At 42.5% G+C, this 23,323-nt stretch overlaps 1 protein-coding gene across 2 annotated transcripts; it reads left to right on the top strand.

Annotated features, from left to right (window-relative positions):
* Nucleotides 1-2,817: 2,817 nt before the first annotated feature.
* On the top strand, nucleotides 2,818-21,936 carry LOC119034142 (carbohydrate sulfotransferase 15-like). 2 transcript variants are annotated; one of them, XM_037124903.1, is made up of 8 exons: nucleotides 2,818-2,933; nucleotides 14,035-14,668; nucleotides 15,982-16,321; nucleotides 17,777-17,920; nucleotides 19,217-19,373; nucleotides 19,596-19,752; nucleotides 20,779-20,926; nucleotides 21,340-21,936. In XM_037124903.1, the coding sequence occupies exons 2-8, from the start codon at nucleotides 14,192-14,194 to the stop codon at nucleotides 21,528-21,530; spliced, it is 1,614 nt and encodes a 537-aa protein (XP_036980798.1). In that variant the 5' UTR covers nucleotides 2,818-2,933; nucleotides 14,035-14,191; the 3' UTR covers nucleotides 21,531-21,936. The 2 variants fall into 2 exon arrangements, with proteins under 2 accessions (XP_036980798.1, XP_036980796.1); XM_037124901.1 differs by lacking the exon at nucleotides 2,818-2,933 and adding an exon at nucleotides 2,988-3,336.
* The last annotated feature ends 1,387 nt before the right edge of the window (nucleotides 21,937-23,323 follow it).

The following is a 23,323-nucleotide window of genomic DNA, read 5'->3' as shown; positions in this document are numbered from 1 at the left end:
ACACTATTCTATTCTTATTTTATTTATCAATCATCTATTTTTGAGTCTTCATGTTACTGTGTGTTTAAATATGTGTGCAAGGCAAGCTGTTCTGCAAATCTTCGACGGCGGGATTAATAAAGTTGTCTGAAATCTGAAATCTGTTCAGCAGCTCTCCATCTGTCGTGCCGCCTTTTATTTATCGTGGCTGTTCCCCAACAACTAAAAAGCCAGCCTTTAGATTAACTTGTCTCTCGCTCTGTCACTTTCTCTTTGTCTCTTCCTCAGCTTCCTCCATCAGCGTCCTCTTTGGTTTCTCCACCCCTTGTCATGAAGTCCCCTCGAGGCCGCTGAGCTCGGTTCTTTCTTTACCCGCACATCTGAGTGAAAACCTCCTTGCCGCAGTGGTCTAGAGCTGCCGTCACAGCGGTGTCAAGACATACGCTCTCTGGCTTTGTTCTGAGCGAAGTCCTCTAGGCTAACAGAACTAACGTGCAGCCACGGTATGCAGCACTCACAGGTTGATTTCAGGAAAATTCATAAATTACTAAGACTTGAGGCAGAGCAGCTAGAGGACATCGGAGGGGGGAAAAAAGGGACATTTCTTCCTTAGAATATGATCCGTTATTTTATCAAAGTCAGTGATAGCTGGTGCTGTGTGATGATCCCACTCTCTCACTGAAGTTACATTGTGTGTAAACAAGCAGCAGGAGGCCTGAGTGGCTGAGACAGAGACAGCATTCGCCCTCTTACAAGTCACTGTTCCACTGAAATGATCTTCAAGCTGTTATTTTCAGACGGAATACTCGCATAATGTGGCTTTTAATATGTGATCTGTATATAGCCGCGGCTCTGCGTTTGAGTGGACTGCAGTTCAGCGTCTTGTTGTTTTATCATTGTGAAACATTCTCGCTGACTCCCACAGGATGAGTCATGACGGTGAGCGCTGAAAAGATTCTCCATTAGTGCAAAAGAACATTACGATCGTCATTTAAAAACCAGTGCAGCAACCTGTTTTCTCCGTAGGTGACATCTGTTCCGGTAATAATACAAAGTGCTGCTGCAGCTATTACGTCATCGATTAATGTCCCTGATTGCTCAACGCTGCTTTTTAAAAAGAAAAACATACATTGAAAGCCGGTGACTGAGCGCTACGCCCTTTCTCCAAGTCGCTCGAGGCCGTACGGTGTCGTGCCTCGGTACCTTTTCAGGTCTTCATCGCAAAGGTATGAAGATCCAAACCGAGATGACATGATAATATGGGGATCATATCAAGACTGGAGGTGCTGCTGACTATTCAAAGAGTCTGGTCTGTGCATGAAAGCGAAACAACTGTGACACAGCCAAATCAAAGAAAATGGACCATTTACAGGAAATGTGCACGTTATGGTAGTTTCTAGAGAACTCTGTGGTCTCTGTGACTCAAAGTGTTCTCTAGTACACTGGAGCTGATGCAGTAGCTCTGAAACCCTGTTTCACAACACTACACGACGCCTCGCTGCACATGTTACTCTGCTTCACCCATCTGCCAACATCGTAGTGTTGGTACTATTACTATTGCTTGTAACCGGAACTACGTAGGTGGCAGTTCTGCTTTGTTTGTTTGTTGTGTGATGGCTCGCCGGTTCTGGCTCGGACTGGATTTAGAACCTCCTACAAGTCCATCTTCAGTTAAAAGAAGATAGATGTTACATTCCTAGTCCCGAGTCATCCTTCCCCTCTGGGTCGAAGCTAACAATGTTTACTCTGAGGCGGGGGGACATGAAGTGCAGCTTAAATGTTATAAATGTAAGTAGTGCTTTAAAGTATAATGAAACAGTAACTCAATTCTACTGGTCCAAAACAATGCCGTGGAATCATTCCTACTGAAATGTGAATAATCTTCCACAGTTCCACAGTCCTCAAACATTTCAGGAGCCTCACAGCAAAACAGCAGCCTCCTAAACAACTGAAGTAGATCCGGACAGAATAAAAGTAAAACGCTGTACAACTTTTCTGGCATACAGTGTCAGAAATTGATTTGAAAAGACATTATTACTGACGGTGGATGTTTGAGGGGGCAGGGGCAACAAATTAAAAAAGGGCACCAGCTGTTATAACAACATCAAAATGTTGAGCGGCATTCATGTTATTTGTATAAATTTGTATGGCCAGTATAACATATATCTGATCGTTAGTAACAAATCATTTACAGCTTTGGAGCATTTTGCACTGCAGCAGACAGCAAACAGCCACATCAACAGTCAACAACAGCAAGTAGAGGAACAGTTACAGGAAATTCCCAAGACTCCATTATAAAATCGCTCAGTTTTGTGAGTTGTTGAGGTCGGAGGAACTTTATAAGCTTTGAGCACCACTGTTTCAGACAAAATTGTAATTATTTGGGTCTTTTTGGAAATTCGGCATATGTTAGAGCCTGGTTTTAGGGGATGCTGCAGCCTTGTCACCCCCTCTAGTTCCTGCATCCCTCCTCCAGCATGCAAAAGAGGCTCCCCAGAGGGCACTTTATCATGTTTTATCCACCACAGGGGCACCCAAGAGGGCACTTTTGCGGGTCCACCTGTGCTTATTTACTGTCTTGACACATGGTCAACCTGTACACCTGCTTTATACAGGACACATGCTAATGCTTTTAGCTTGATGGCTAAAGTGAAGGGAGTAAATGACATCTTTTGACAATTAGGATACTGGGGCTTCCAAATACTTGGATGCTACCAGATGAGCTGTGTGTGTGTGTGTGTGTGTGTGTGTGTGTGTGTGTGTGTATGTGTGTGTGTGTTTTTTTTAAACAAGTTATTAGTTAGTTACTAGAAACGCTGCTTTGTTGTGATTCTCCAGGAATGTTTGGTGGACTCCTGGTGGGCGAACTGAGTTCAGGAACAAAGGAAACAGCTTGTCTTTATCTCCAGTCACAGATATCATCGAGCCTCTGTGGATTCTTGCATCGCATCACGGTGAGTGTTTCAGCGTGTCCCCTGTGACCAACTGGACCCACCTCGGGGAAGTCTTACCTAACCGCTCATCATGCAGAAAGAAAAGCAAAAGATGAAACCGACTGGTGCTGCACACACACACACACACACACACCTCCTCCTCCTCCTCCTCCTCTTCACTGTGTGTTGCGCTCGGGCAGGAGGCAGCTCAGTCAGTCAGTCAGATGGAGACTCCGGAAAGTCTCGCATTTCCGCGACACAGCGCTGACTGCGTTTGTCAACATGAGCAGCGCGCACCCTGAGGACACGGTCGGGTCGGTCTCACCACACCTGTCGGCTCGTTCCAACCGCTGTGATTGGTGGTCAGCGTGGCTCGCGAGCGGCACCAGAACAGGCGCGCGTGGTAAAGCGACCCAACTCCAGTGTGAGTATCTGTCATTTATTCATTCAGTCGATTATTACAGAAAGATTGAGGCGAGATAAAGATTCTGTGATATTTTGTAGGGTATTCCTTTGCTGAAATATGTTTTTTCCTCACTGAAATTTCAAAATATTCTCTCACGAATGTACCTTTCATTTTTTAAATAATCTGTTCTCTATCTCATATTTTAGATTAGTGCAGCTTTATACGGAGACACAACTGTAATATTAGCCCAAACTTCCCCAAAGATGTAATCACAGCATACAAATTCTTCAATAAGCGTCAGAGATGAGTTGTAAAGTCCCCCCAAAGAAGGGAAACTATGTGTTTAAGTCTCTCTAATTCCTAAAACTAACATCCTCCTGGTTGAATTTTCTCCCTCGCTGAACAGCTGCAGAGTATCTCAGTGTCAGGTCTCTGGGGGGGTGGTGGGGGGGCAGAAAGACTCTCGATCTACCAGAGATTGAACCACAAACAAGGCAGAGTTATGAGGCGATGGCTGTAAACATTAGTACACACACGCTCTTACTCATCTTGTAATTATTGTTCTGTTTGTTGTAACACGGCGCCGACAGATTCCTCATTCCTTCCATGATGCCTAAATGGTTTCTGTGGACTTCTGTGGACTCTTTGGTCTTGAAGTCTGGGGGCCAGGCAGATATGTGCGAGAGGTTTGTGCACCCGCTGTTACCGCTTGACATTTAGTTCAATTTCCTCCCCTGGTCGAGTCCATTAAAAGGAGCTGCGGCGCCGCTGACAGTGCGGAGCCGACGTCCTGACAGGTAGGCGGGTGACCTTTCGGACAAGCCTGCCTCTGTGGACTCTCAGTGCAGCTTTCTAAATCACTAAAGTTGTATTTTATTGTTAATTGGAGGGTGAACGAGCGAGAGAGAAGGTGAAGTGTAGCACCTCTCCACGCCACCCCACCATAACTCAAGGCAACGCTCAGTCCCAGCCACGCAGTCTGCCCCGCTCGACCGGGCAGGAAAGGTTTTAGGTTGCCCCCTGAGTTTGTGGAACAAATGTCGAGGGCGGCTGAGATGTCAGAGCCGTGCTTCTCTTGGCAAGAGCCGACGTTGGAAGGGTTAGGTAATGGTAAAAGTATGAGAAGGGAGAGAGAGTCGTCCTGTATCAGATTGTTTAGACTGGACTCAGGGGGTCCACCACAAATGGAAGAAGAGAACAGAGCACATTAGGAATGCAGGACGGGATTGCATGATACTCAAGTTTTCTGGCAACAGCTCCCAGTTTCTATTCTGAGAGTTGGTCGTTTTTGACCTCAGATGACGGCGATCCCTCAGAAAACACATGATGGGCTCTGCATTATTTTTTCTGACGCGAAAAACGGTTTTGAGAGAGGAAGATTCAGCTCGGTCAAACTCTTATCTGCATCTTTCACTCCCTTGTTGTTCCGCTCGAGCTGTTCTGCCTGTTGAGTAATTTTCCCTGATGGATGATGTTTTTCACAGGGATTTTTTTTTTTTTTCTGTGTTTGTTTTTCCCTCGCCGCCTGATGATTTGTTGCTCCGACATCATTTCTTCTGTCACTGGAGCTGATTTAAAAAAAAAAAAAGTATCCTGTCTCTTTTTCATCCGTCAAAACAGAGTTGTTTGGTTGAGTTTGCATGTGCACAAAAAAAAGGAAACTGTGTTGAGAATGTGTGACAAAATAATTGAATTTGAACATCCAGCACATAATATGCTTATGTACACTGCTGCATAAGCCATGACTATTTTTGCTTTTAGAAGCTGATGTTATTTTTATGCGATAACCATTTTTATAACAATACACCCAACATTTTAACTTTACTATTTAATCACCGACAGCGATCTCTGAAAAGTTCAAGACACGCATTAAATCAAAATGTCCACAATTAGCTGCGTACGTGCTGCAGCCCTGAATGAGAATCTGAGTCATCAGCCAAGACTAATATTTTCCCAAAAGTATAAAAACAATTACATTGTGGGATCAGGCAGCGCTAGAAGGGAAATGTATTCATAGAAGTCGCGTGTGATTCATAACAAATAATTACGCTCATGACACACGGTAATTACAGGCTTAATTGTAAAAGGTTTTTAAAATTAGAATTATTCATTTCTCAAGTATGAACTTCTGTGTTTCACCCCCAGATACATATTGAGCGTGTGAACAGCTTTTGGCTCACAAGGGCTCGATAAAGAACTCGGACGAGCTGCAACACGTCATGTGGCAACGTTTTGTGTGTGCAAGCAGGATTAACAGTAGTAGGTCGTCACACTCAATCAAAAGCAGCAGCAGTTGAACGCCACTGACAGGTTCTGTCTTCGAACGGTTTGTTCCTGAATGGCAACCAAATGCACTCCTGGTTGTGACTCAAGAAATACATGTGTCCCATCGATGGAGAAACATCGAGCTGCGGGTTGCCAACCAAAGCCTCAGTCGAGTTTTTGCCTCTCAGTGCACAACATGAACAGGCAGAGTAGTTACTCTTTTTAGACCGGAAAAAAACCAAACAAAATAAAACATTCAAATCGACATGCTCAATCAGGTTTTCAATAATCTGTGTTCAAAACTGTTTCATTTCTATCTTGTGGTGAGAGCCTTTGGTCCTGGCAGGGACAGAAAAACTCCCTGTGGTCGGATTATTAAGCCTCATCATCATTTTGTAATCACATAAAAATGAAATCAAATGAAACATCTTTTGTAACATTGCCCAGGACGCATTAAAAAGGATGATGTATGACAACTTTGATTCTGTCAGTAAACACAAAGTTAACTGCTGACACCTGGGAGCACAGATGAAACAAGAAACACAGGATTTATTCAGTAAAGCCGAGGTTGGCCTTAAAGGTGCAATATGTACAGAACTGGCCACCTCTTACATTCATAGAGTAGACAAACAGGGGGCACTGTACCCCCGAAGTAACTGCTAACTGCTGCTGTAGCTGCTATTAGCTAGTTAGCTGTGCAGCTAGTGGTGTAACGAGAGAGGAAAGGCTGAGGCTAGCCTGTTAGCATGATAATATTTAATGCTTTAATGCAGTATCTCTCCGATACTATACAATGTTACAAAACAGGTCTCTTAATACACCCGTGATGTTTACAGACTGAAGTCCTGGTTCAGCTTTGACTGACTGTAGTTTGTGTCATGAGGGAATATTACCTGCATTCAGGGAAGGCTCACCTTTTCTTTCGACTCCGAAGAAAAGGTGCCTTCACCCGGCAGACCTGTGTGACTGTTGAACTTAGATGCCGTGTCACAGATGTCAGCCGTCACAAGCAAACGGACAGCTCTCTGACAGCCCAACCTGTAATAAACCGGAATTACCCTTTCAGTGACAAAAGGCTGCACCGCCCACCCAGGAAGACCTCAAATCCACCTCTATTCCTCAGAACTGCACGTTCCTTCTCCCTCGCACTCGTTAAACAGAAGAACAAACGATCTCCATGTTGGCTGCTTGTTATTAATGTCACATTGGTTTTAAAGCGCTGCCAAAGCAAACAACCTGTTGCTATTAGGAAAACACATGGACACAGATATATACACGTACATGCATGCACATGTACACAGCTGAGCTGAGCACCACAGCTGCGCTCCAGATGTCAAGGTGGACTGTGGTGACCTGGCTGATCAAGACAGACACAAATATTAAACAAGAGGTTTTAATATTTCTGGTGCTTTCTCCGCACATCTTCTGTTTTGTTGAGACTGCAGCATTGCTTCACCGGGCCGCTTATTCAAAATGAAGCCGTCAGAGAGTTTCTCTCTCTCCAGCGACAGAAAATCAACCTGCTTATCCATTTCTTTTTAGTAGGATGTGAAAAGGAAAGGGAGGACTTGTCCAGAATCATGAGACGGATGAAGTCCACTTCCTGAGATATTTGTGGTTTTAGGGAGCTGTTAGATTTCCTGCCAAGATATCATCCCTAATCTGATTGGGAAATAAAAAAAAAATCCTGTTGTCTGAGCACCCCCCCTCAGCTGGGAGTAATTGTTGTTTTCTGTCCTTAAAACTACTCTGACTCTTGAGCTCTTTTTCATCCACATAGAGAAAGTTGTATTATTGCTTCAGTTTGGTATCCAATCCGTCTTTGTTTCGCTTCCCCATCAGCAGCGAGTCTGCTTTATTTCCTTTTGTGGCATTGGTGCCTCCCATTTCCCAGCACTGGGATTCAGCCAAGTTCCAGTCCCAGAGTATACTGTACAAGGTCGGGGCGTGTTTACACAGTTATAAACACAGAGACATGATTGAAACATGTTTCACGAGAGGCGAGAATATGTGCGTATGCTGAGTTCAGGCTCCAGGGGCTGATTTTCTGCTCACTTTCATTGATTTCTTGGTCACAGTGGATCATCTTTTTCTTTTTCATGATGTTGATGCTTAAGAGAGGTCTGCATACGGCACGCAGCGTTCCGCCTCTGCAGGGATGCTGATTTGTTGTTCCGTTGTTATCTCGGTATCTGCAGCACAGAATGGGTTGAGGCTGATTGGCATCGTTTTGTGGTGAAGGGTAAAGAGAGGCGGGATAAATTAGACGGTGCAAGACGAGGAGGCAGCGCGTAAGGAGCATGCATTTAACACTCCAAAGAGAATTTCAAGCGGGCAGATAAAGCGGATGCGTGAGAGCCCATCTGAAGTCAACGCAATCAAATTTCCATATACCGTTGCCTTGACTGGAAGGAGAGGGGAAGAAGACACAGGCCTGCCGCTCGACAGCGTAATTGTTGATCTTTACCAACAGCACAACAAGGTTGAATGCTTAATCTGACACAGCTGTGGGATCTGCACAGCTGGGGGAGAATTAAAGATAACGAGCTTTCATGGTTTGTCCATATTACCGCCACACGCTTCCCGATAGGATGGACCATCATCACTTCAGCTTAAAGTGTTGTTATCACGCATCAGCTGGAGGTGGTTATCACTGTAGGTGCAGTGGACAGCAGGCAGAGTGCAAAAGACTCGGTCTGACGCAAATGCTTCAAAGCTTCCACCGTTGCCATGGTAATCGGTGTCCCAGTAGCTATTCGTAGGAAGGAGATGTTGTGAGAGCGAGACACGGAGCTGCCTGAAGTAGTTCGACCCTCCACGCTTCACGTCTGCTCCACACTCGAGGTTTGAGACGTTGGAGGTGAGGACGGTGGCTGATATCTCCCCTGCTGTCGTCCTCTTTTATCAGACTCATGAATACTATAATTAAAAAGCACATAGGTAAATGATTAACACCAGTTTACATTTACTTAGTTCTCATGACTTCTCGCTTGACTATTCACTTCCTCCATTAAACATCTCATCATCTGCCTGGATTCATGGTTCCCAGATGATAGCATGCTAATAACTTTAGAGATCCACTGACAAGTCCTTTATTGGAATGATGAAATACACTTTTTTTTTATCTTGATTTCTCAACAACCGTATTAAAGCTTACTGTGAAATTTTGGTGCAAACATTCATGGTCCCCAGCGGATTTGATAAGGATTCAGAAAGAAGGTAAACAGAAAGATTGGATTTTAAAAACAACACAATGTAGAATTTCCAGTTGGAGTTTGTTGGCTGTGTTGTAAAAAAAACCCTAAACAAATCTCAGTCATAGTTTGATAATATATGCAAACAGCAGAGGAGTGGAGTTCATACGCTTATTTATCATCTAGAGAGGAGACCTGGTTAATATGAATTGTAATTGAATGTAAGAAGTAGCAGCTCGTCTAGCCTTGACCTCTTGGCTCGTGTGAGAAATAAAAAAGCTTTGGTTTAATAAAATCAAGAACTGCTGCCCCCTCAGCCTGAACAGATTCAACACATTTCAGGGCGGTCTGCACCACGTTTTGTGGGATATCTTGTGCGAAGTCGATATTTTGACATGAGGATGGGAAAAGAAGGAAATCCACTGTCCAAATAGGCAAAGTTCATCCTCTGGGAGCATCACACGGCTCTCAAAATTCCATGGCAATCTGCCCAGTTCATTTCAACAAGTCTGAAATTTTGGCCTGACTGTGACACAAACAAAAAAATGTCCTGATGTTTCTCATCAACAGATCAGGAGTAATATCCAAGTAGTTGTTGTGATATGTTGATGTTTGTGTTGGACTGAACAACTGTCTGGCAGTGTCGCCACCCTGAGGCCCCAGAATGAGCGAGGTTTTAAATCAATATAGACGTGAAAAGAAATAAAAGAAAGTGTGTGGCTGTGAAAGAGCCAGACAGTGCTGGTCTGTTGGTCAATCCACTACTTCCTTTGGTCCAAACTGAAAAACTCAACATTTTAAAACCATGAAATTTCGCCAGACAATCATGTGTGCAGATGATGAATCTTAACAGCTTCTGTAGTTCCACAATAAGGTGATCATTTGTGTTTTTTAGTGAAATGTTGCATGGATTTGCTTGAAATTTGGCACACACATTCATGTTCCTCTGCAAACTCCTTTCAAACTATGACAATAAATCATTGTCAAGTTAAAATGAAGATGGATTCAGCAACTGCATGCCTTATTTCTCGCTTATTATGTCTTCAAAAGCACATTTCGCTGAGCTGTTTTTTGAAACATAAGAGAAAGTTTCCACCATGTTGGTCCATTTCAAAATCCTGAGTCAGATGCGGCCAGTAAGTGTTTGCGTGGTTGTTGAAGGATGCCGTCTGTGGACACGTACCTCAAGAGTTTGACTTACCAACAGACTCTGCTGGTTGTGGCGCTCTCCTACTCATGATCTGATTGGTTGAAGTTAGTCCATGTTAGACTGTCAAGGAATAAAGTTTTGCCTTTCCAAGTTGTTTACTGGCATCAGAAATTCAAGATCAAAACTTTGATTTCTTTATGTCCAAGTGCCTGAAAAACTGAAGATATTCCCATCAGCATAAGTTATACTTAGTGTTTTGTGTTAAACCACACTGAGTTGTAAACATGGTAATCATACTGGCTTAATATCAGCATGTTTGCATCGTCATTGTGAGCATGTTGGATGCTGATGTGAACATTCGGGAGCCACTTAAGCTCAATCACCACTGTGGACTCCCAGTCTTGTTTTTGGACAAGATTCATGGACTTTGTTTATGATTGATGATTCAAAAGATATAGATGGAGATATTGAGAGTACAGTAGCTGCATAGGAAAAAAAAGAAGCAAGACACCAAGACATAACACTATCATAGTGTTTTCTGTAGCCTTTTCAGATAATCCGACAAACTCCGACTACATGAGTAATATCTATTCTGGCTCTGGCACCAGATCAGTCCTGACATTTTGTCCTCGTGGGACAACAAAGGCTTCTAATACAATGATGAATGCAGGTTTTTTTTTGTTTTCTCAGAGTCAGCAGGATTTTGATGACGGGGTTTCATCTCAGTCAATCCCGCCTGCTGTTTGCTTCCCGCCACAGATCGATTTTTTTTCAGACCTAAGAGGTCCAAAGGCTGTCTTCCCTGCTCTTTCTCACACTGTTTTTTTCCCTCATCTGCACCACTTCACTTCTCCGCTCCACGCTTTAGCCTTTACTCTCACTGTCCTCTTCATGCTCTATCACATTTCCAAATCGCTCTCTTCTCCCGCACTTTGAATTTTTTCCTCGAACTAGGCATTAATCTTTAATGAGGAGAGTAGATTAATAGCTGCAGAGAACAGAGAGGAGAGCAATTACCTGGATTTTTCAGAAATATAGAATTAAACCAGAGAGCAGTATCATTTATTGATGTGATGCTTTTCAAAACACAGCTACAAAGGGCTTTACACATTAAAAAGAATATAAACAACATCAGAATATGAGGAAACAGTATAAGATATGCAAAGGTTCTGTGTAGTTTAAACTATTAAGTCCTGGATGTAGACATTTAGTGAGAGGTATCGTTGACATTTTAGAGAGCCCACTGCTATCTGCTGACATTATATGAGGTCCATAAACCCTCTAGAGGGGTCGAAAAAAAGTTCCTTACCCAAGCCCAGCGTCTACCCGCCGAGGTCTGCAGATATTGCCTTGCATTCCTGATAAGTCTGCAAGGGCTCAGCGTCGCCCCATTTTGAAATCTGCAGGTGTGAGGCGGCTTTCTCGCGGACCTTTCAGCCCTCTGTGCAAACATACAGCGAGTTCGAACCGATGCCGACTTTGTTTGGAATGGCCTGCTGAGAAGGAGCACGTCCGCGGGTGACAGGCGGGTTCGTTAGTGCAGTTAGTTGTGATAATTCTTTAAAATGTCTTGAAGGGGTTGTTTGTTTTTTTTGTTTTGTTTCTAAAGATTTTGAAAGGCTCCCCTCTGAGCTGCAAAGATGCAATTAAAGTGTTTTTACAGGCTGAGAAGCAATCCCCCTTTAACTGGAGAACCTCTTTAATCTGTTTGGTCTGACAACTTTATGACTAGTTTGCGTGTAAACAGTGCGGTCCCATCCTCATATTTAACATGTCCTCGCGATTACGCATTGGTGACGTCTGAAAAGCTTTCACCACTTAACGGGTGAACATTTGAGACGTGGCTGTCTATCACAGAGCATCGCCCTCTCTCCCCCTCTCTCTCTGTTTCTCTCTCAACACAGCCAGTAACCTCTGAAATCCTCCCCAGGCTTGTATCTTTTTCACAACATCGTCCAATAATTTAAGATTTTGCTATCAGTAACAGCTACAGTAGGTGAAAGGAAAGACCTGCCCTGCAGATACGATAGCAAGCTGCCAATCACTTCTGCAGGCGGCTGCAGTGTCGGTGCACAAAGTAAATGGTTTCTAGCTGGTTGCAGTTGCTTATTTACTGTACATACAGTGATCAATATTCTCAGCCTGTATTGGCCAATCACAGAGATATAAGTCAGTATTGATGTGAATGAATGTCTGATATGCACCAATATGAAACCATTCTTAAGAGATTATATTGTAAAAAATGATGCTCGGGATAATTTATGATTATTAAATTCATAGTGACGTCTAGTTTCTTTCAGTAAAAGTTCATCGTAACATTTATTGTTAAACATTAAAATATCCTGCCATGATTTCATGTCTTTGTTGCAGAACTGCATTCATGTGATCATCGGCCAAAATATTGTTATTGTAGTTTTTAACCCCCTAATATCAGTATTAACACCTAAAACAAATATTGGTCGGGCTCTAGTTGCATCACTTGCAATGAAACAAATTAACGCAGCAACAAGGAACTACACTGTTGTTGATTCTGGCGACCCCTGTGGACAAACGTGGTTTGAGCATCACCGCCTCCTCTCGTAAAGATCTGTTTTCTGATTAGGGAAATAGGCAACGTATTTTTAATCAGCTGTTTGCAGGAGGCACGCCATGAGATCATCTACCTATTTGTAGCTGCGTTAGATTAATAACTGTAATAAAGCCCTGGTGAAATGAGGTAAAGTTTGTTATTGCGCTGTAATATTCCAGACTACAGAGCAGCTTCTAGCCTCAGACTGTGACTTCTCAATTCATCCTCAGCACTCAACAACTAAAATAATTTGTGACGTATCCGACATGGAAATGAAATCCGACCCGTTGAGAGGCTTTAAGGCGACATTATGTAACTCTCTCACCTAAAAAAATAACAGCTTCAGAGTCATTGTGATGGTGTTTACGTTAACATACAAGTTTTCAACACATAATATTGTTGTGACGTAACGAGTTTTGTTTGTAGTTAACACCCACATTACGTCTGACAAACTGTTACACACCTGGGATTTGTACTCACCACAGTGGTGTTATGACTGTCGGGGACGCCAAATTGAACAACATGCCAATTTCTACATATGTTGCTTTAAGCAAATCTATAATAACTATGTTTATGGTCACGCTGATTCATGCTGATTTACGCTGATTTACGTGTTTGTTTATACACTAGAAGCATCAGTATATGTGAAACTGTTTAATAACCAGCTGAAAGTTATTTGTATGTTTAAGAAATGTCGCCCAGATAACTGAGACAGAGACGCCATTTAATAACGTGAGCGTGATGTTGAGTCACATCATGTTTTTTGTGGCAACGCTTTAACAGGCCGTTGTTGCTCAGCGCTGTAAAATTAGAGAAAGCTCCGTGTACTCGGTGCTGGGTTTCATTCCCCGGTCCAGTGGGATTGTTAAATCTAACAAACTGCAACAAAAGTAAAAAGAAATACATTACTGGCTGTGGAAGTGTCACAGAAGTGTATTAAAAACATTTTACACCTCAGTGTCTAGAATTTATTCTCATGAACCCAAGAAATAATAATGAACACTTTTTTATTATTCATGTGGAGGGAAAAGATAACAGAATTGGTGCACTTGCCACGCTGCCTGTCCACCTGTATCAATACCTAACTCGTTTCCCTCTGTAGAAAACCTTGATCTTCAGATGATATTTCCAGGTTAACTAAACAGAGCTGTGAGTGGGCTTTCAGCTCACAGAGAATAATTGTGTGTTTTTAGTTTCGAATTACAGAGTAACTATTATTCTGACCTTGGAAGTCTCTTAGGAGAGCTTTTCTTTGCGTGTGCTATACGCCCCTCGTCATAAGGAAAGGCAGACCACACACACACATTCTGCAGCTGACCTCAAACATTTTTAGAGGTGGGCTTGTGCTATAGACGGCAGCACAGTTATAGAAATTCACACACCGATGCCCCAGGAGGCTCCCTCAAATACCCTGATATTAAAAAATGTTCTCACCACCTTTTTTGGAGATGCCTGAAATACTTCAAAGGAAAGGAAAAGTCTTTTTTTCTTTTAATAAAGCCATGAGCTGTATTTTAACAACTGTTTGTGATTAACAGGACGCCCTGCTGAAGAGATGAAGACAAACGACGACCTGCAGATTAAAAGCTATGATGAATGGACACATCAGGACACACAAACTCCCGTAGGTGAGGCTTTGAGAGAGTAATTTCCCGTCTCCTTTTTCCTACATGCCGACTCTTCTTCAATGTCAGCATGCCGCTATCGGACTGCAAATATGGGACCAACCCCCAAAAGGACCACAATTACTGCCTCCACAGCTTGCCCATGGCTGAAGACTATCACGGGAAAAAGCCTGTCAGGACATTTTTTGACTTTAGGCACCTGAATGTGTCTGAAAACGTGGACGTTAAGTCGGCTCCCCTGTTGTCACTGACGAACCTGCGGAGCATCTCGAAGGTCAAAGTGGTCAGCTTCCTGATGGGCTTGACGCTGACGTTCCTCATCATGGCCTCCTACATCCTGACGTGGGACAAGAAGGGGCTTTTGTTCACCCCCTCGCCCGATCAGTTCAGGCCTGTGGTCATCCTCACCAGCGCGACAGCAGCTGAAACCTCCTCCGAAAAGAATTTAATAGACATGAAACTGCTGGTGAGGCTCATCGGCTCCAAACTGGAATACACACCCAGGAAGGTGCCCGATGAAAAGGATGTCATCGAAACGGACTCACATGTAAGTTTGCGCTGTAAATCAGTGGACCAGATGATAATTCAGTTGGTGTGACAAATAACAAACACCTTGCAATCAGCCCTGCTGTAATGCCTGTTTGCTGAAGCTCATAATGAGGTGTTGAGTCATTGTAATGGTTTGAGAGGCAAAGCTTGTAGTTAATATCAGGTTACATGTCTCGCTAAGTGTTTCTAAGGACCCACTGACCGCTGTGAGCTAATGTAGTCAAATTCAGCTCTGTTGAGTAAATGTTCTCAGAAGAGGTTTCCATATTATCCTACATCAGTTTGTAGTGTTTATGGCTAAAGCATGAGCAACACTGGCAGACTGGAAATCACAAGTAGTGAGTCAGTGACCAGCTGGTAGTAGTATGTGTCAGTGGTGCAACATAATGCAACTAACAGCTGCACAAAAGGGCAAAATAATGATGATGAAGATGATGCATCAGTTGTAAAGCTGCAGAATAATCCCATATGGCCCCAAAAATAAAGATGTTTTGATACTTTAAGTCATCAGAACTTGTAATTAGAGATGCACTAATTGAAATGTTCTTGGCTGATTGAAGTTTGTGACAGCACACGCAAACATTTTCTGTGTTTATAATGAAGCATGAACTGCACCAGGTTACGTAACCATCTCTCAAGTCTCAAGATAAAGTGCTCCGTCACTGGACAAAGACGTTTTGTACAAATAACATCCAACTGAAAATAGATTGCAGTATATTCCACTTTATCTAACATGCTCTAAGTGGACTCTGCACTGGTCCCATGTGACACAGACGCAGAACTGAATGAATCAGACTGTCGTCTCTGACTGACAGTAATCATTTCTGTGCAGTGTGAGTTATTTGATTTCAGGGGTAAAATAGCTGCTGTTCATCAGGAAATCCCTTTAGAGAGTACACTGTAGCTTACCAGGTTTATTTCTCCTTTATTTTCAACAGACAGTAGTACAAGGAGTGGCTCACTGGGAAGCTGACACTTTCCCTCACAGCTGTTTTGAAAAGAGTTGGCAGCTCCTCTCGCTCTTGTGTCTTATTTGACCTGCCATCATGTACAGTCAGTCTCACTGTCTTCTTCTACTGCTACTTTCTACTTCTAACGTTCTTTTATTGGAGCGTGATCAGAATGGTTATACTCTCAACACAGTGTGACTGATGGGGTCAGACATATTCTTCGTATGACTGCCTGCAGCGTGCCTTTACACTTCTGGACAAATACATGTACTGTTACACCTCCAAGTCTTTGTTGTATTATCCAGTATCTGTTATTTTGTCCACCCTCTGTATTGTCATGTCACTTTGTTCCTCTCTGCAGTTATTCTCTGTGATTCCTCGTCATTTCATGCCTGGCATCAAGAGCCCTTGCTGGTACGAGGAGTTCTCTGGTGAGCTCAGTGCTGATCTGTACAAGAGGAACCTCTTTACTCAGCGCTCAAAGAGCTTCAAGACAGTCTGTGACCGCCTGAGGACTAATTTCCAGCAGCACTTACACCACAGAGACGGAAAACACTTTCGTCTTCGCTGTTTGCCGTTCTTCTATATCATCGGTCAACCAAAATGTGGCACGACCGACTTGTTCCACAGGCTGCTGCTGCATCCGGAGGTCAAGTTCAACACGATGAAGGAGCCGCACTGGTGGACCAGGAAACGCTTTGGTAAGTCAAGAGGAGATGGTTTTGTAGAAGTGTTTCCATGATTTTGGCAAAGGTCTATGGAAGCTAGCTGACGTATTGAAAGATAGTTATGACTGAATTCATCCAAAAGAAAGAAACAGATGTCTGGTATGGAAAAAGAGCTGCCACGATTAGTTGATCGAAAGAGAATTAACCAGCAGATATTTTGATTCATTGTTTAAGTGCTGTTCATGAAAAAAAGGCACATTTTTGACAGATTTAAGCCCTCAGATGTGAGAACAGTCTGCTTTCACTACAATTTTTTGGGTTTTGGTTGGACAAAACAAGATCTATTTTGATTTCAACTTGATGAATTATTAATTGAGATAACAAGGCAGATTAAAGGCAGGTTATGAAGAGCAACTTAGATGTAAAGTCTTTTTTTAATGGGAGAAACTTTTCACCTCATCTTTACTAGCATGTGGCGATAATGGCAGGAAAATGTCTACAAGCCAGCCCCAAACCACATAATCTATGAGGAATGCCAACAGTCACTGATACTTGGATAAAAATTAAAAAAGTGCCTCTTCAGGGGAAAGGGAAATAATACCTCTTTAGGAAATAATGAAACTGAAATCTATTTTTATTTTACTGCCTCTTAAGTCCCCAATGTAATGAAATGGTAGAACAGTGAAGGTGTGGAGATGGGCTTGGATATGAAGGGGTTCAGTGAAGACAAATCAAAGAAACATGCAGACAGGAGGTTATTGAAAGGCAAGAAACACTCCTGCACAAAGACACACAGCCCGGATGCAGGTCACCTGGTGGAATGGTGACTTATGATGCTCACAATTTCCCACAACTCAAAGAAACAGGGGCAGCAGATAAACAGACCAGGGTTCCTGGCCGAGGGTCTGCAGTGTGTATCAGAATGAGAATCAGACCGACCAGGGTGCCTTTCCCCACCTCTGTTAACCCTTCACAGAAAGGGCATCATCACACTCTGATTGGCTGGAAAAGAAAATGCCCCGGGCTACTGTCACTCATTAATTATGGGCTGATCTCGACACCCTGTGCACATCTGAACTGAATCCACTGCAGTCAATCCAGAGGGATTTTTTAATTCAGCCAACATAAAATAATAAAAAGCCTTTTCTTCTAGGCTGTGTAAATGTGCAGTCAGCAAACACGGTAAATCATCTGATCATCTGTTAGTTATTCGTCCAGTTGATAAGCCAGTCTTCAAGCTTAAACACTAACCTACCACCTCAGACTATAACCAAAGACCTTCTGCATCTGCTCCATTTTTTATCCTCACTGGAGAACTTTTACTTTTTGTATGAAGGTCAACTCGACCAAAACACTAAGGCTTTTAATAATTTTCAATTTGCTCTCCCCGATTCAAAGCTTATACAACCCCATTAAATGCATTTCACGGTGAAGAAGTCCATAAGAGAGTTTATAATGAGTGTTATTTTCTGTTACCTCGGGCGACAGGTTATATCCGTTTCAAAGACGGCTTCCAGGAAAGTTTTCCTGTGGAAGACTACCTGGATCTGTTTGACTTGGCAGCTCAGAACATTCAAGACGAAATCAGTGGAAATTCATCTGGAGACCACCGCTCACTGCAGTTCATAACAGGTGAACACATGTGAAAGTGTTTGTGTGTGTGCGTGGGTGGCTTGTGATTTGGTATTGTTAGTGTCCATTGTGCGTCAGATGGAAGAACTTATAGCCTTGATAGATTTCAATTGGTGTTTTTCTGAAGACCTTCAAACAGCAAAACATCCTGACTTACCGCTCTCTTTTGTCCCTCTCTCCTTTATTGTCGGGCCTTGCTCATTTTCTAACAAGTGGCTCTGACCTCAGGAGCCCTACAGCGGTGCTCACATCATTCTTGATATTCTGTGAATGGCTCGGCCTCTTTAGAAGTGTACACAGAACCTCAAACGCCTCTCGCTGCTGTCACAACCGCCTTTATTCTTTTTCTCTCCGTGCTTTCTTCTTCTGACCCTGAGGGGAAATGGAGAACATCCCTCAATAAACAAGGAATTAAAGAAATTACATTTGTGAAGAAAAGTGGCAGTCGTCTTTTGACGGCAGTTCTCAATGTTTTAGTTTTATTGGTTTTCTTCTGTTGAAATTTGTTTTTTTGGCTTTGGTTTCTGAAGTGAAAGACTCTCCTCAAACTTAGACAAAGTTAAAAAGCTGCAACTGCACTGTCACAAATGTGTTTAAAGGAGACATGCTAATTTTTATGCTTCATAATTTCATTTTGGGTTACTACTAGGCTAGGTTTACATCTTTTAATGCTAAGAAAACACATCCGTCTTCTCATGCTGTCCAGCGCTGCAGCCCTGTTTGAGCTACTGTCTCTTTAAGAACCCCCCCCAAATACCCAATCTCCCCATCATTGGTCAGCTCACAAACGCCTGAGCCAGCACTGCTAACATCAGAGCAGCTGTGCTAAATCAACTCTTCAAACAAGTTGGAATTAATTATGCAATTGTGTTACATGGTGAAGTAGTATGGCATCACAAAGTCACAGAATTAAAGGTGGTACTACTGACGAGGCATTCCAGGAGCAGTGTTTTCTGTGGGAAAGATGAACTCCTGTTGGTACTGACTTTGACCTTTTGAAGTTTTAAGATCTTTGACATGCAAAATGATATATACAACACTGAAGGAAAAGAAAACAATTTAAAAGCACAACACATCTACATTAAAATCTAAAAAACTGCAAGTTCATTCTCACAAATCTGTGTAGTTTAGACGGACATAATGTTCCCACACCGGCACAGAATTTGCAGCATCTCTTGGACATCTCAGCCTAAAATTCAGCTGCATGACATCATTAGGCCAGAGTGTGCACTCGCTGCATTTTCAATGAAATGTTGTTCAGCCAGGGTGATGCTAAGACTGTCAATGTGTTGACAGGTGAAGCCAGTGCATCCACTATGTGGGACAATCAAGCCTGGAGCTATCTTCCCCGAGACGGGGAGGAGACAGAGCCTCCGTTCCTGGCTCAGGACTTCATCCACATGGTCCAGCCTGATGCCAAAATCATCATCATGCTCAGAGATCCAGTTGAGAGGTACTATAGAGAAATCCATCCGCACATGTGTCTGTATAGATACAGATGTGATTTTTCTGTGGCGGAACTGTTTGGTTTGGATCCCCATGAAGAGGTTTTCCTGTAATCCGTCATTGTTGCAGAATGTTTTTCGTTTGAAATTAGAGCTCCGGTTGAACATCCAGTGAAATATCTGCTCACAGTTCCAACTGGCTTCCACCTCTGTTTCCCTTCTGTTCCCAGACTTTATTCTGACTACCTGTACTTCAAGATGGCCAACAAGTCAGCGGAGGACTTCCATCAGAAGGTCGTAGAGTCTGTGCAGTTGTTTCAGTCCTGCCTGTCTGAGAGGTCCCTCCACTCCTGCGTCTACAACACCAGCCTCTACAACGCCATGCCGGTGAGCTCAAATGAGGTTCACAAAACTGTATTTAATTACACCTAACTTAAGTTCTTTTGTGAGAATTCCTACCTGTCTCGGAGGTGGTTGTACACGTGTCGTAATGGACTGAAGTGCATCTCATTCTATGAAAAATATGACTAACTAGCCGCCCAGACTCACTTCAGACCCTTCAGCATGTATCCCATCAGGCAGCGCTCCCACAGGACCGAGCTGAGTTATGAGCTCTGTCGGCTGTCACCCATAATCACAGCATGTATGTGACAGCACTGTTATACCGGGAGATTTAGCACGGTAAAAAGCAGCAATCAGCTCAACCTGAAGCCGCTGGAACAGAAACAGAATCTCAAATCTGAGAAAAACAACCGGAGCAACACCATTAGAGTCTGTGTTTACTCTCCTGTTACGGATGAGATGGAGATGAGGGATTTCTGCTTGTGCCACCCTTCTCCAGAGACAGGACACAGAAGCCCAGTTTCAGCAGCTGGTTGTTGTGCTGTGGCGCCCTCATGAGGACTTAAAGTGTCAATGCATCTGGATCAAGTTAATCTCACTGTTTGATTCAGAGCTCATGACTGACACAGACATTTAAGCTACTGCTACAAATGTGGATCACATTAACAGTGTTTATACTGAATATTTACATAATAACATCTGTTGGCGTTTTTCTCTTCGTGGGACTGCTGTTCCAGAAAGAAAAGCTCAAAAATAAAGACATGTTCAATAATTTGCACACAGATAATTTGGTTTCTTTGGGGCTCACATATAAGTGCCGATTAAAGAGCTCTTTTGAAGATGCCCAGTGTTTGGAAAAGGATAGTTAAAGAACAAGGCTTGGTATTCAACAACAACAAAGACTTTTACCCGCTTTATTCCTTAAATTTGATAAACGTTTTCATCACAGGTCTCTTTAAGGACGTTCATGTTCATGTTTAATTAACAGATTGAAAGTTCTCTTTTGACCTTTCAAACAGCAGCTGACTAAACAATCTGATCTTGACCTGATATGATTTTTTTCCCCCGCAGGTGAGGCTCAGTTTGGGGATGTACATCGTCTTCTTGCTGGACTGGCTGACAGTTTTCCACAGGGAGCAGATTCTAGTTCTTCGACTGGAGGACTACGCAGCTAACCTGAAAGTGACCATCAGGAAGGTGTTTGATTTTCTGAGTGTTGGTACGTAACCACAAAGCTAAAGGTGCAAACTCTTTGTATAATACAATCTCAGATAAGTTAGAGGCTGAATATTTCTGTGTATGTGTCGGGTTGTTACAAAATGTTGGCATTTTACATTTCTTCAGACAAAGGATACATTCACATTTGTATCATATTTACATTTCTACAATATATGTTATATCACGTTCACATTACTTAAATATGAGCTAAGTTTCATGTTGGGAGGTGGAGAGGAATTCAGGACATTTTCCATTCTTGTGTGTGGTGACATACCAAAAAAAATGGACAGTAAGCACATACATAAAAACATACAGTTACAACATAAAGAAATGTGAATTGTGTGCAGAAGCTTTTCTTTGTGGCGACTGAGTTGCTCTTGTGTATCTGACAGCAGCCTCTCGACCTCCCTGCAGGTCCGATATCAGAGAGGGTAGAAGCAGCACTGTCCAAACGTCCCATGTCCAACACTCGGCGGGCGGCAGACAGAAACCTGGGTCCAATGCTTCCAGTCACCAGAGACCTCCTGAGGGCATTTCACCAGCCCCTCAACCATAAACTGGCCAGTGTGTTGGATAACAAGGCCTTCCTCTGGAGAAAAACCTGAAGAAGAACGAGCATGGACTGAATGTGGGCGGATATGAATGAACGCCTATTGGGAGTAAATAATTTCACCTAGATATTTGTAAATGGGATCATATGAAGCTCTGAAAAAGTGTTTGGGTTGTGTTTGTGATATTTATTTGCTTTTGGAAGAATGTGAGTGACTCATTAAATCAAGTTGATGATAATAAAGTAAACTGAATTTGTTTTTTAATGTTTTTAGGGTGGAAAAATTGTTTTAGTGCTGCTGAATCAAAGCCCAAGGCAAATCTAGGGAAATTATTGAAGAACATAATGAAACCTGAGATATTTCATCACCAAAAGTGTCTCACTGTCAGTACAAACTATTATAGCAAACAGTTAAACCCACAAAACTTGAACAATTGCAACGGTGATCAAAAGAGTTGCACTGAAGCGACTTGTCTGTGATCGACTGATCTGATTCTGTTAAACTGTAATGACACAGAAATATGGATAGTAAGAACTTTAGAGAGCTGAGATGTGGTTGAGGTCTGGCAGGGCAGAAGAGAGAGAGCCAGCGCAGGTTCTGCAGACAGACTGAACACAGGGAGGCAGTGCAGGTGTGTCCAATCTGCTCTGACGAGACGGCCTTCACTCTGCCTGCAGCCCTCTGCAACACAACAACTGAGTGAGTGAAAATACACACACACACACACACCAAACAAATGACCTGACATGACTGAACAGTGCAGCTATGGACAACACTGAGTCATGGATTTGACTATATAATTCAGCGTAAACCTCACATATAGCTTTATTTCACATAGTCAGAGCAAATAATTCCGAAAGTACAGACTATGATAATGTCAGATGGTGTCGGACAAAATCTTTTGGCTACTTCATGGGAAAAAAGGGCAGAAAACTGGATGTTGAGGACTTAAGAAATTGTGTAGAACTGTGGATTTTGCAGAAATTATGTAATTTGTGGGACATCATGTTCATGGTTACTCACAGGAGGGCGCTAAAACACAGATTATAATTCTAGTATCCAACATCCGAATCACAGTCTCCTCAGCAGATGATATTACTGAGATATTTCACAGTTTTTATAAATTGTTTGTCATTGTTTGAGCTTTCACATACAGACTTATGCTTTATTTTTCTGTTGGGGAGATTTCATAATTCTGTGAGAAGGTCTGATACAGTTTAATCAACCTGAAGACTGGATTGGGTGGGGAGAGGGAACAATATATCAGATAGTTGGACCAGACAAAGTTCCTTAATGATCTGATGTCACCTTCTTGGCATCAGATTAAATTCAGCAATCAAGTTCCTGTCTGGTGATCCTGGTAATTATTTACAGCCAGTCCAAATTATTTACACAGAAAATTGCTTTTTTTAAAAAAATCTCAACAAACTATACATACATTTCCCATCTAATGTTGAATCAGTGTAGATGTGGGATTTATCACAGGAGACAGGATAAGCCATTTGAAATGTAATATGTTTATGCAGAAGCTCCCCTTAACTTTATATTTAATAACTGAACAAACACACAAAGTTTATGTGTGAGTCTGCACTCATTTTAATTAAACTAATTTATTCAATTTGACTCTACTTGACAGAAAAGGTTGCATTCAGTGTGACCCTTGTGTAATGGAATAAGATGGAAAATTAACATGTAATTAAAATAATTAGTCACTTTTTTTGGCAAGTTATTTTCGAGTGTATTTGTCAGAACCCCCGACAATAACAGGAAGCTGACACCCACATGCTCTCCAATTGAGATTTTTTTTTTTTAACTGCAATAAATAAACCAAGAGGAAGTCAATTTGG

Source organism: Acanthopagrus latus, chromosome 15, assembly GCF_904848185.1.
Source record: "Acanthopagrus latus isolate v.2019 chromosome 15, fAcaLat1.1, whole genome shotgun sequence".
NCBI lineage: Eukaryota > Metazoa > Chordata > Actinopteri > Spariformes > Sparidae > Acanthopagrus > Acanthopagrus latus.
The sequence above is the reverse complement of the archived record's forward strand: the minus strand, read 5'-3'. Positions and strand labels throughout refer to the sequence as shown.